Here is a 13,092-nt window from a genome sequence, read left to right as displayed (position 1 = left end):
AAGAAGCTGTGGTATATTTATACAATGGAATAATACTCAGCCATAAAAACCGACAACATAATGCCATTTGCAGCAACATGGATGCACCTGGAGAATGTCATTCTAAGTAAGCCAGAAGGAGAAAGAAAAATACCATATGAGATTGCTCATATGTGGAATCTAAGAAAAAACCAAAAAACAAAAACAACAAAAACAAAGCATAAATACAAAACAGAAATAGACTCATAGACATAGAATACAAACTTGTGGTTGCCAAGGGGGCGGAGGGTGGGAAGGGATAGACGGGATTTCAAAATTGTAGAATAGATAAACAAGATTATTCTGTATAGCACAGGGACATATACACAAGATCTTATGGTAGCTCACAGAAAAAAAAATGTGACAATGAATATATATATGTTCATGTATGACTGAAAAATTGTGCTCTACGCTGGAATTTGACACAACATTGTAAAATGATTATAAATCAATAAAAAATTAAAAAAATAAACATTCCTTCTGTTTAAAAAAAAAAGTGAGAACAAGAATTTAATCATAAGCAGAAGTTTTGACCCACGTTCTAGAAACCAGCTGTGATTGCCATCTGGAGCCCCCCAAATTATCAATCAAGAGTGGCTGTGGTTTGGATCTATGCTGCACTTTCCATGGTACTTACATGTGAGTCATTTTACTCAAATTGTAGAAGGAATGTGATTCCAGCCGCTGCAGAGTTGCATCTATTGATAAGTAGCTGAATGTCACAAAAATATAAGACAAAGAAGAAAGTTAGTAGGGTTGTAAACTCCAGACATGCTATTAATTTTGATGTAACTTCCTTGTCAGGGGCTTCCCCGATCATGCAACGTGAACAAGTCTCATGGTTTCTCCCTAATCACATTAAAATTAGTGACTACTTTTTTTCAGATCTTGTGATACCTTGAAGTTTCACAAGTCTCAATTAGTCCAACTCGTCCTTCAGGTTTCATCCAACTGATAACTTCCTGTAGAAGCTTTCCACAAATTCACTGATTAGGTCAGATTTCCCATAGTATTTCCTCATGGCACCATGAACTTCTCCTTTCGCTAACTATCACCGTGAAAGGGTGCAACTGTTGGGATGATAACTGATTTACGTTGTCGCCTGAGATTGCAGGTTCTCTGAAATGGAGAACTGTGTCTGTTTCTGGTGGACACTGAATTCTGAGTATGTTTCATAGTGCTTGGCATGTAGTAGCCTTCCAATAAATGTGTTGAATGAAAGAATGAGTAAATGAATGAATAGGTAAGTTACTCAAAATATCAGAAAATGAAAGATGTTAGAAAAGAACACACGAATGAATGAGGCATTTTTGATGGAGTCCCTAATAGAGATGTAGTTTCAAAGAAAATGAAGGGAAAGCCACAATTCTCTAGCGGAATGTTCCATAGGGTGGTGACTGTGTACTCTCTTAAGACCTCTCTTGTTGATTTTGATGAAGTTAAAAACTCAAGGTTTGTTTTGAACTTTGTAAGCCAAAGGTAGCACAGATAAAAGTTTTAAGCACTAAAAAGGAGGAAAAAGAACCTTCTAAATACAACTTGTCAAGAATACATAGGGAATGATGTTTCAAAGTCTCCTTAAATTTCATCTTGTAATGAGACTGACTAATGCAACCAGATACAATGACTGCTTTTTCACTGAGAGGCATTTCTATGACATTTGAAAAAAAAATTAATGATTAACAGATGGTGTCCACCTGTAGCCAGGGCAGAGATTCTCAACCCTGGCCATAAAACTGAACTATCTGGGAGGATTTTAAAACATCAGATGTCTACGATTTGGTCCAGAATAATTAATTAGTTTATGACGGATGGGACAAACACTTTTACTTTTAAAAAGCTTCCCAGATGATTCTAATGTGCAGGCAGGGTTAAAAACCACTGGCCTATAGTTTGAATTAAATCTGCCAGTAAAATATTTTCACTAATACAATGTTTATAAGAGGAGTGCTGACTGTTCCAGTTGAGTTTTTATCATGGGTATTGTGTGTATTCTTAAAGGTCCTGTGCTTTCTGTTTTGAATTACGTATTATCTAAACAATTATCCTTTGATTTATCAGGTCTCTTAAGCCATTGACATTTGTGGATAACACTACATAAATTATTTTGACCCAAATATAGTATCTGTAACATAGAGGGAAAAAACTTAGGTGTTGAAAAATATTAATTTACTGTGTAGAGGTCACAGGGATTTATAATGGTTGAGGCTGGGCCATCCAAAGGACGATTACTTTTGAAGGCTGAAAACTTGTTTTCCTAATTTTGCATCATATTCATTGCTCCAAATTTTCTCCTGAATTTCTTAGTTTAGGAGGTGCAAAGCTTTCTCAAGTTTTCAGTGGGACAGTCATTCAACCCATGTGATAACAACTGAAGATTCATTTTCTCCAAATGAATGATGCCTTCTTAGAAGGCTCTTACAGCTTAGCTGCAAAGACAACATGTGTTTACCTGCTTGCTTATCCCCTCTTAATAACCAGGAAAAATCAGATCCCACCTCTTCCTCAAATTTTTTCTTAGCATGTAAGTCTTATGTAATCCCTAGGGTAACCATATAATTATCATCCAAAATAGGATATTTTTGTGAGTTAAAACAAGGTGCTATTAATAATGATGCCAGAATAAGGGGATAATTTGTGTCATCCCACGAAAACCTACCTAAGGATACCATGGTCTCTCTCTTGCCCACTAGATATGCCAGCTCTTTAACTATTATTCATGTATGTGTGTACGATTTCATTTAACACATATCTATTAAACAATGACTGTATGTCAGTAAATGGGCATGGAGCAACCAGAGTTGTTCTCGAGCTTCAGGGAACTCACAGTAGTGGGAGATACAGACAGGTAAACGGGATTAACATATAGAGTGATAAGTGTTCTGATGCGATTCAGGGTCTCTTAATCCAGACTGGAGAATCTAGCAGTCTCCCTAACAGGATCCTTATCAGGATCTTCATATCTGCCTGAATATCCTGTATATCTCAGTCAACTCTCCCTTTACTGCCCACCATTTTATCTCAAGCCTTCTCAGATTTCTAATTCTGCCCATTCCACCCTCAATATTGGTAGGTAATCGTGTAATAATTTGTAGAAAAGATTGAAACCTTGAGATGAGAATTCCTTGAGCTCCCCTCCAATAAACCTGCTAAGTTACCTCCACCTGTCCCATCTCTTACTACAACTTTCTAATTATAATATAAAAGGTGCCCAGCTTCCTGTAGAAGATCAGTCCATCTATTTGGACCCCATTCCCTCCTGCCTCCTTAGGGATCTCATCCTGTTAAAATCGTTCTTTCTTCAGTTAAAATTGTTCTTTCTTCAGTTTTTTTAGCCTCTTCCTCTCTACCACTGCCTTTCAAACCTGGTCCTAGTTCCTTTCACCTGAATGAATATGACTCCAGTCTCAGTCTTCACTTAAATCTCTCCTGAGTGCCCTTACGTAATACCCAGCACTTCCAGACCTCCTGACTCTACTTTGATTTTTTTCCTTTTTGCCATATCTATTATTCACTTTTGAATTAATATTATTTATTTTGGTTCCTTGTCTATTTCTTTTCATTCGAATGTAAACTCCACAGGGAGATGGATCTTTGTCCCTTTGTTCCTTCTGGGTCCCTATGTCTTGGAACAATGGGTGATTCATACTAGGGACTGAATAAATATTTCCTGAATGAATGAATGAAAACACTATGTCTTGCTAGCCACTAGACACAGCTGCTTGATACCTCAAATGCACTTTAAATGCCATCTGCCTCAAACTGAATTCCTGACTTACCCCCGCACCACCACAGCAAATGCACAGAAAACCTCACTACCTCAGCAGAGAGGCTCATCAGCCACACAGGTGTCCTAGTCAGAAACGTCGATGAAGTTCTCTACTTCCCTCCACCTCCAAATCAACCAACTCTCAAGTCTGTCTGTTCTGTATTTATTTCTCAAAGCCGGCCACCCTTCTTTATTCCCACTCAGCCATCACCATTCAGTTCTCGTCCCCTCTCCCCTGGGGCACTGTATCAACCTCTTCACTAGCTTCCTGTCTCAAGTCTTGCTCTACTTCTGCCCCGTTCCCACAGCACATCCAGGGAATGTTTCTAAAACATCTGATCTGTCACTTCCCTGCTTATAATCATTCAGTGGCTTGGTCATTAGGGAAGATGTCAAACTCCTTCACATGATTCACAAGGCCCTGTATTCACTTACAGTTTTTTCTCTACTGTCCCCAATCTCAGCCTAAGCTCCAGTCTCAACAAACTTGTTTTTAATCTCACTGACAGCTCTTTTCTCTTTTGCTTGGAACTGTCTTTCTACCTTTTGCGTTTTGGCCAGATAAATGCAGACAGCGAATTAGGCACCATTTCCTCCAGGAAGCCTTCCCTGACCACACCCCCATCCTGATAATAGACCTCTTATATGAGTTCCCACAGGACCCTTAACTGACCCCCATCATGGCAATTATCACTCTCTTAGGAAGGACACCGGAGGCTCCATGAGTATTGTCAACTGTTGTATGTGACACATTTAGCAGAGTGCCAGGCACAAAGAAGGCTCAATAGGTATTTGTTGAATGAATGAATGAATATAGCCAAATAGGCAACTGTATAGAGGAGGTCAGGGAAAAGGAAGAGCTGAAGGGGAATTTGAGGTTTTTAGTTTATAGGCCACTAAATGGTGGCGTTGTTAAAAGGAGAAGAGAAGGAACAGTTTAGGAGGAAGATGATGAGTTTATTTTGGATATGCTGTTGGAAGTGCCTGTGGGACATCAAAGTGATGCTACTTGGAAGGAAGTCTGTAATACAAGCCTGAGTTGTAGGAACAAGTCAGGCCTAGAGATGCTCATTTAGGAATTAGTTGTATTAGGTAATTGCAAAGCCAAAGGATTTATTCAAGGAGGGGAGGGAATAAAGGAATTAGGACAAAATAAACAAAGAACTGGTATTTAAAGAAGTGAACAAAATGAAATGAAATGAAGTGAAATAGGAAAGTCAGGAAAGGCGACTGAGGAAGAGTAGCCAGGGTAAGATGTCAAAAAGAGGGAGGACAGAGCAATATCAAGGAAACCAAAGGAGGAGAGAATTTGAGAAAGGAAGGGTTGGTTAGGAAAATAAAAAACTGCAGAGATGTTCAGCTGGGGTGGTTTCTCAGTGTCAGCACTATTGACATTTTGGACTAGAGTGTTGGGCAGGGGGCATCCTATGCCTTGTAAGATGTTTAGCATATCCTTTGCCTCTACCCCTTATGTCAGGAGCACCCCCTCTCTAGCTGTGACAACCAAAAAGCTTAAATGCCCCTGAAATGACACAACAGTCACTCAATAAATGGTCACGAACTGAAAAAATGTAGCCAGAGTCCACACAGGCAGCTCCTGATTGTATTGTCATTGGTGTTTCTGAATTATCTGCTTTGCTTCTCAGAATCAATTACATTAAATGAAGACCTGATTCACTGCATACACAGATACTCTCTTTGTCAATGCAACATGGAAGTCCTTTTTCTCCTCACTCTTGAGTATATAGTAATTCAGTTTTCTACAGTTTAGAGTTATTTTAAATTATTTTTAAGTGAGAAGCCTGAAATATTTGCTACCTTTATGATAAAATGTAAACATCTGTGCTGATGGTGAAATGAGAATCAAGAACTGGTAAGTAGGAGAGACAGATTAGAGGTAAAGACTCCAGCTAAGGTTTTGCCATATCCCAAGATATATCAAAATGCATCGAGAATGATTAAATTCTTCAGACTATTAAGAATTAAATTCTGTACTTTAGTTTTAAAAAACCACTTAGGAACTAGGCAGTGAAGATGTAACAAAATCAAGTAAACATCTTGTACATAAACTTCATATATATTGGAAACATAGATATCATTGACTTATGCAAGTACAATATATAACAAGTATTTTTCTAGATAGAACACATTTAGAAAATAACATGTCATAATTGCAAACTTCTCTTTATATTAAAAAAAATACTTACATTCTGGAAATATTGGGCAGATCTGAAAATGCACGACTGGGAATGGTTTTCAGATGAGTCTCTATAAATTTCCTATGAAAATAACAGTTACATAGTTAGAGCTTTAATCATTAGGCTTTTCTAGTAACCCCCCTTAACTATATAGAACACATTATTAGAAGCATGACAGTCCTTACAATATATTGTATCACACATAATCAACAAAAATAGCACTCGATGAAAAACAATTTTTCTCCCAATGAAACAAGAATTGAGAGTGAGATTCAATGCAGACAATAAATCTTCAAACTTTGTCTTTGAATTAGCAGTAAAACAGTATGCCTGTACAACATCATATTCAGCTTGTAAGTGGAAAGGCAATATAATATATTCATAAGCTTGTCAGGACAACTGAATTCATCGTCAGAGGAAATATCCTGGAATGCCACCACAGTATGTACTAAGAATTTATCAAGAGGATGAGATGAAGTTGATATATCTTAAAGATTAAAAATAGTGCTAAGATTATAATCTTTTTGTCCAAGCAAAGGCCTCATCAACTATTACCTTGATCTTATCATCAACTTATTACAGTTTGGAAATAAAATGACTCACAAGATGCTAATTCTTCTCAGGACTGTGACATCTTTGTTGCATATTCAACCTAAAGTTTCTGGCTTTCCCTCCAGTTTGCTCTTCTGGATACTTTTCAGAAGGCTGAGACTGTTTTCCTCACATGCAATGAGACATCTTTATGCATTCCGGTATGTCTCTCCACCTAGATGCTCCATCTTTCACTTCCTTACTTTGTTAGAGCAATTGCTTGAATAGAATTCTATATGGGAAAGGGTGTACCTACTGTCCTAACTCACTTTGCAAAAAGACAGTGCCTCACCGTGCTTGTCATCTTCTCCATGGGTCTGTTTTTGCCATTTAAATATTGGTAATTATACATCATCCATTTACTACCTTTTAAAAAAGATTAGGCTAAAATTGTGTATTTTCACTTCTAGGCCTGCAGGGTTATTCCTTGGTAATCTATTTCCTCAATCTATATACTCTTTGAACTACTAACTTTTGCAGTGGTTGAAATATGTTTAGAATTTCTGGTTTCTGGTTCTGCATGACAGGAGCCTGAAAGTCACCCCTCCCATCTAACAATAAGTGAAAAGCTGACAGACTGAAAAATCAACAACTCTTCTCGGATCTGTAGGAGAAAGGAAGACATATGGCAAACCACTGTCCCCAGGATAGGAGAGACAGACAGGTGAACATAGGGAGTCCTGGCTTCCCTGAGCAGAGACTCATGAGCAGAAGCCACAAGGGGAGCCAATGCCAGAGTAGGGAAACCTGAACTGTGACTGACAAATTGCTGGAGGTGTAGTGCAGACAATTCTGACAGTCGAAAACTCCAGTAGAACCAAGTCACAAGTGGACCTCCACAATTTTGTGAGATTTACCACCAGGAGTTCTACCGGGCTCTAATAGTAAGTATCAGGAAAAAATCCTTTTGTGCTTCTTGCAAAAGGAGAGGAAAGGAAACCATCTGGCCATACAACCCCCTTGAACAACAAGGTGGTTGGGGCGCTGACCCCTGCAGAGTTGAAAATTTGTGTATAACTTTACAGGCAGTCCTCAGTATCTGCAATCCCACATCCACAGATTCAACCAACCTCAGATCATGTAGTACTGCAGTATTTATTACTGAAAAAAATCCATGTATATGTAGACCCGTGTAGTTCAAACCCATGTTGTTCAAGGGTCAACTGCACATCAGAGCACTCTGTTCTTCTTAACAAGACCTGCCCCCAGGGGAAACTAGTCATCTGGAGCCTAACCAGCCTGGGAAAGGGAAATGCCCAACTCCAGCTCACGCTAGCCATCCTGTCCTATATAGTGAGAGAGAAAAAACTGAGAAGTCTTTGTGAAGCTCACAGTCTGGGGGCATAGGCTCACTAAAGGACTGAGACCTAATCACAGGACTACAGAACAGTCCCCTTCCCCACCACCTTACAACCACTTCACTAAGACCTATTTACAGTCGTTCCTGTTATCCAGTGCATCATGTCTGTCTGTTAAGAAATATACCTGTAACTTGTCTAATCAAAGCATCAGCAGAGCCAAATTAGTTTATAAAAGGACCTATTAACTTGGGGGTAAGGGAGCTGATGTGAATGACCGTAGGGTAGACTGTCAGTCCTTTGCAACCCTTGGTGATTCAGCAGGAAGTGCAGTGTGACTTAATATGATTTCAGAAATTCAGGTCCCATAAATTACCTGTCCTCCCTCACAAGTTTCCCATTTACATTCCCTTAATTGGATTGGTTAAAAGCCTGTTGGCCAAGACCTAAGATTCTGAAATTAAAAAGAGAGAAGAATAACAAGTCATTCAACTAAAATCTCCCAGTAAAACTAGGCCATGCCAAAGGAAAACAGAGGATAAGATTCACACCAGTTGGGTATCACCTGAAGAGACCGTGCTTCTCAAGCTCAAAGATGGTCTTACTTATAAAGAATGTCCTAAGGCATGGATATTGAGGGCATATTCATCAAAGATTGTGCACACTACTTGTAGGTAATGCGGACCTGCTTTGTAACTTTCACTGGCTAAACATTTTGGGGTTTATCCTGTGTTCAAAAGTAAATGACCTATATTTACATAAAAAGAAAATTAGAGTAACAATGGTTTCTGAGCAGAAATAGCACCTAAATGCAATTTAATAGCCTTTGGGTTAAAGGGTCAGACAATGTTTATATCCTTTCCCAACGTATGCATTTCTGAAACGTATAATACATGTTTCTTGGAGTCTCTCTCTTTCACACACGTAAACACATACACACTTTAAGTTAGAACAAAGATCTTTTTCCTACTACTGAGTTAGTTGTAGCTGATGGAGTTCAGGACATAACTACCACAAAACATGATGCACTGGCATAATAAATATTTTAAACTGGAGGTACGGAGAAGCAGCAGGTGCAGGAAAGATTCTCTGACCCTCTTTCACCCTCCGAAGCAAGTCATGAGACTCTCATGAGAGAGGTGCCCTCCCTATACCCAGAGGAAAGGAGCATCCTTATCTCGGGAGACAGAGGGATACTGAGGAGATTCTGAATGAACAGACCTTGCTAAAATTCCCCTCATTCACTATTAGTTGATACCCCTTTGTCCTATCACATTTCCCCACTACTTTCTACTCTTCACTAAACCTAGATAAAAATCCTCAGGTACTTATTTTAAAATTATTTTTTACTTTTTTATTTTGAGGGGGAGGTAATTAAGTTCATTACTTTATTTTTTAAGGGAGGTACTGGGGACTGAACCCAGGACCTTGTGCATGCTGGGCATGTGCTCTACCACTGAGCTCTACCCTCCCTGCAGAAGCACTCAGGTTTAATCGCTTCTTCAAGTCTTCAATTCTTCATAAAGGCTCCTACGTCATGTAAAACTTATATTAAACACATTTGTACACTTTTCTCTTGTTAATCTGTCTTTAGTTACAGAGCCTTAGCTGAGAACCTGTAGGAGTTTAAAGGAAAAGACTTTTTTCCCTCCCCTTACACAGCAGAATGTGTTTTAAAGGACAAAAAATATTTGAAATGCTAACATTTTGCTTAATTCCACAAACAAGATAGCCAGATTTCTCACCAAAGAAAGCCACCCACAAGAACAGACCAATAAGGATTATATATCTCAGAACAGTTGTCTTACCAATAATACAATATGCTCAATAAATCCTAAGCAAAAGTGAAGGGGAGGAATGTCAGCAATCCTAACCTAAAATGAAAATGAGTGATCTATCTATTGAACGAACCTAGTTAATATTATGATGATTATAATGCAGCCCGAGACAGAAGATTGGTTTCAATAATGTTGAATGAATGATCAGAATGGCAACTGAGCATATAAACTGCCAAATTCAGTTTAGCAGCCTGTACATTTTACCTGGGACTATCCATACTAATGTGTACATAATCTGGAAAAATAAGCTCATTAATGAGCTAAAAATACATTTTTTTAAACTTTTGTTATAAATTGTCTTTTCACTCTAAAATTCACCTTTTTTCCCTTCAATTTCTTCCTTAGTTTTAAAAATGTTATTAGCCTGACTAACATTATGAAGCCATGAAGGAAGGGTTTCCTCCCAAAGCATCTATTTTCCTATTTATTAATAAAGAGCAAAAATCATTGGCTAGGCCCTAGCATCTAGCTGATTACATAATGGAGATACCATGTCTATTTACAGGGCCTGTGTTCCATTTTCCCCAACAGTTTTGCTATAAGATGAGGACTCTGGAGAGTGAGTTATGTGGATGCCTTGCTGACCCCTAGGTGACCCCAGAATGCATGAACCTCAACCCTTAAGGAGGTTTCGCAGCTGTTTCGTTAGGCAGTAATGTTGTAACGGGAGCTAACTGATAATGTTTATCATCAAAAAGCTTCTCTTTTTTTGTCCCCTCACCTAGGGACAAATAGCTGGATGTTCTTTCCATTGTCTACATTTTCAAAAGCAGAACTTTTATTCAAAGAATCTTGTAACACTGTGATGACTGCTTTAAAAGCAGATGGGAGAGAGAAAAGGAAAAGACTGATTATTTGGCCAAAATATTTTACTTTCAGAATACATTTGTGAAAAAGAAAAATACGTATCTAAGAATATATTCTTTTGACAAGAACATTGGCAAAGCTTCCAGTTGTTACACTATTGTCCAAAGAATTAGCATCAAAGTCCTGTTTATTTCATATGAAAATACACCAGGTACTGAAAAGACTCTTTTGTTTTGTTTGCCTTTGATGGTTCAAAATAAGAAGGCAATGATTATTCTCTCTAAAATATGATTTTAAAAAAAACTCTGAAAATTTACTTTATACAAATAGTACCAGTATTTACTATTAGTGACTAACGCATCACACATAACTCAATGGGGAAAAAAGTTTTCAGCTATAGTTTCATATCTTAAGTCGAGTATGTACATTTAATAGTTAAAGATGTTGGCTTTAGGATATGGGAATTACAAGAGAGAATAAATATTTAAGCTGATGATGCAATTTAATTTATTTTTCTAAGACTCATTTAACCAAGAATGATCAGTAAAAATATGACTTAGAGTCAAATCTTTCCTTTGGGCTTTGCCAAGGCAAGGTTTATATTTCTCAAATATCTGCATTTGGAAGCTATAATGTAGAAGTAGAAATGCATGTGAAATGCCACTGAAGGACTCGAAGATTTTGCCGAATAGGATCCAGTTTTAAGTACTGTCTTTTTTGTTCCTGCCAGTAGCGATGGGGGAGGGAAATCTGGTTAATGCTGCTAAAGAGAGTGATAGTTCACCATGTTCCAAAAGGAACAGTTTGCGCAATTAAATTTTTCACAGTAATCTTGCATGACGGTAGGCTCATTTCACTGAAATTTTAACATGGAAATCCAATCAACATTCCAACATCTGGTGTTTTACAAGGTTTCCAGAATCATACCTTCATCGTCTGTGTGAGGGGTGTACACATGGGTGTGGGTTTTAATTAATCAATGCTTCGGGTTTCCCACTTCAGCCCCTACTTGATAAAGAATGTGAAGTCTGAGTGGATGAGCCAGACTGACTCTCCTGAGCTGAGAATCCCTGCTGATCTCCTTCGCCATGGCTAAGCTTGTGTGGTCCAGAAACACCAGATTTCCCAAGGATGTGTCATATTTTTGATCTCTTGGCAATCAGGCTGAGAATATTTTGTGATTCTGCACCAAGCTTGTTTGTTTAATATCGTAGTCAGTATTTCAAGGACTCCTTTTTATTTACTTATTTTTTTAATTTAAAAAGAAATTTAGAAGAAAGAGTATCTTTTATTCAGAATTACATGAATATTATTTTTGACAGCTTTGTGGAGGTGTAACTGACATACAAAAGTGTACATATTTAATGTATACAATCTTGATGAGTTTGGACAAATGCACACATACAGGTTTCATGCACCCATGAAACCACATTAGAAGGAACAGACATATCTAGCATCTCCAGAAGTTTCCTTGTATCCCCCTTTTCATTTGTTTTTTCTTTGTTTTGTACATGTGGTAAGAACACTTAACAGGATCAACCTGCTTGAACAAATTTTTAGTGAACAATACATTACTGTTAACTACAGGCACTATGTCGTACAGTAGATCTCTGAGGACTCCTTTATATTAAATCCTCATGTCAATCAATCAACCAGTATTTCATTGAGATGTGCCAAGTGTATAACACCGAACTAGTCAACATGACCATAAAAAAGTGCTGGAAAGCACTGGTAATAGAAAAAGAGGGGTGGTGCAAATGATCCAGATACATATATATTATGAAGCTGTGACTGATAAACTGGACAAAGTTGATAGGACATTTATCATCTGCCCATTGTTTTCACTTTGGTGAGAAGAAATTCTCATTGGTGAATTTGTTTCACTATTGTGCCTTTTTTTTTCTCCCTGGGGTGAGTTGTGAGAGAGTGCACAGACATGGGGATTAAAATCAGGGATGTAGACCCAGGAGGATCACGCGGTCAAATATTTGGGGCTCTTTACACAGCGATTGTATTTTTAAGTATAAAAAAATTTAATCTCTACTATGTTGCGTTTTCTGTTTTTGGTGGTAGGGTGGGAGTTTAGTCAGTGTTGCTGCTGAATTATTTACAAACAGAACAAAAATACCAGGTGATGCTGACAACACAAGGTGTGAAACTGCAGTGCCTGGATTCCAAAGGCAACTGTGAGTCATCCGTGTGGGACAGTTTCCATTTGGGCTTTAATTTTTGTGATCTGAGACTTAGAAACTCAAGCAAACGGCCTGACAGTTTTGACTTATGAAAATTGTCCAGCTTATGCTATCTGGGAGAGAGTATTCTATTCACAAGGCTTGGTTTAGGTTGCTGGATTAAAAAATACGTACATTTAATTTGGTTTTTTTCCTTATTTGAGATACTTTTTGTATCAATTTTTTTCCCACAAGTTTGAAGTATAATTTATGTCCAGTTTAAGATGCACAAATCTTAAATATCTGCTCATATACTTATAAGTGTATGTAAGTAAAACAACGAAAAATTGAATCAATAGTCAGTCTAAGAAAGAAAGGGAAAATTTTATTCAAGCCAATCTG

General features: G+C 37.9%; 1 protein-coding gene across 2 annotated transcripts in view; it reads right to left on the bottom strand.

Moving 5' to 3' along the window:
• TSHR (thyroid stimulating hormone receptor) overlaps positions 1-13,092 on the bottom strand; it is a 125,429-nt gene that overhangs the window by 50,809 nt on the left and 61,528 nt on the right. For both annotated transcript variants that reach the window (XM_010976397.3, XM_031454137.2), the window contains exons 2-3: positions 5,995-6,066; positions 656-730 (exon numbers count right to left, since the gene is read on the bottom strand). In XM_010976397.3, coding sequence (XP_010974699.1) covers positions 656-730; positions 5,995-6,066 — 147 coding nt within the window. The remainder of the gene's footprint in view (positions 1-655; positions 731-5,994; positions 6,067-13,092) is intronic.

Source organism: Camelus dromedarius, chromosome 5, assembly GCF_036321535.1.
Source record: "Camelus dromedarius isolate mCamDro1 chromosome 5, mCamDro1.pat, whole genome shotgun sequence".
NCBI classification, from domain to species: domain Eukaryota; kingdom Metazoa; phylum Chordata; class Mammalia; order Artiodactyla; family Camelidae; genus Camelus; species Camelus dromedarius.
Note: the sequence above shows the minus strand (reverse complement) of the source record. Positions and strands in the feature narration are given on the sequence as shown.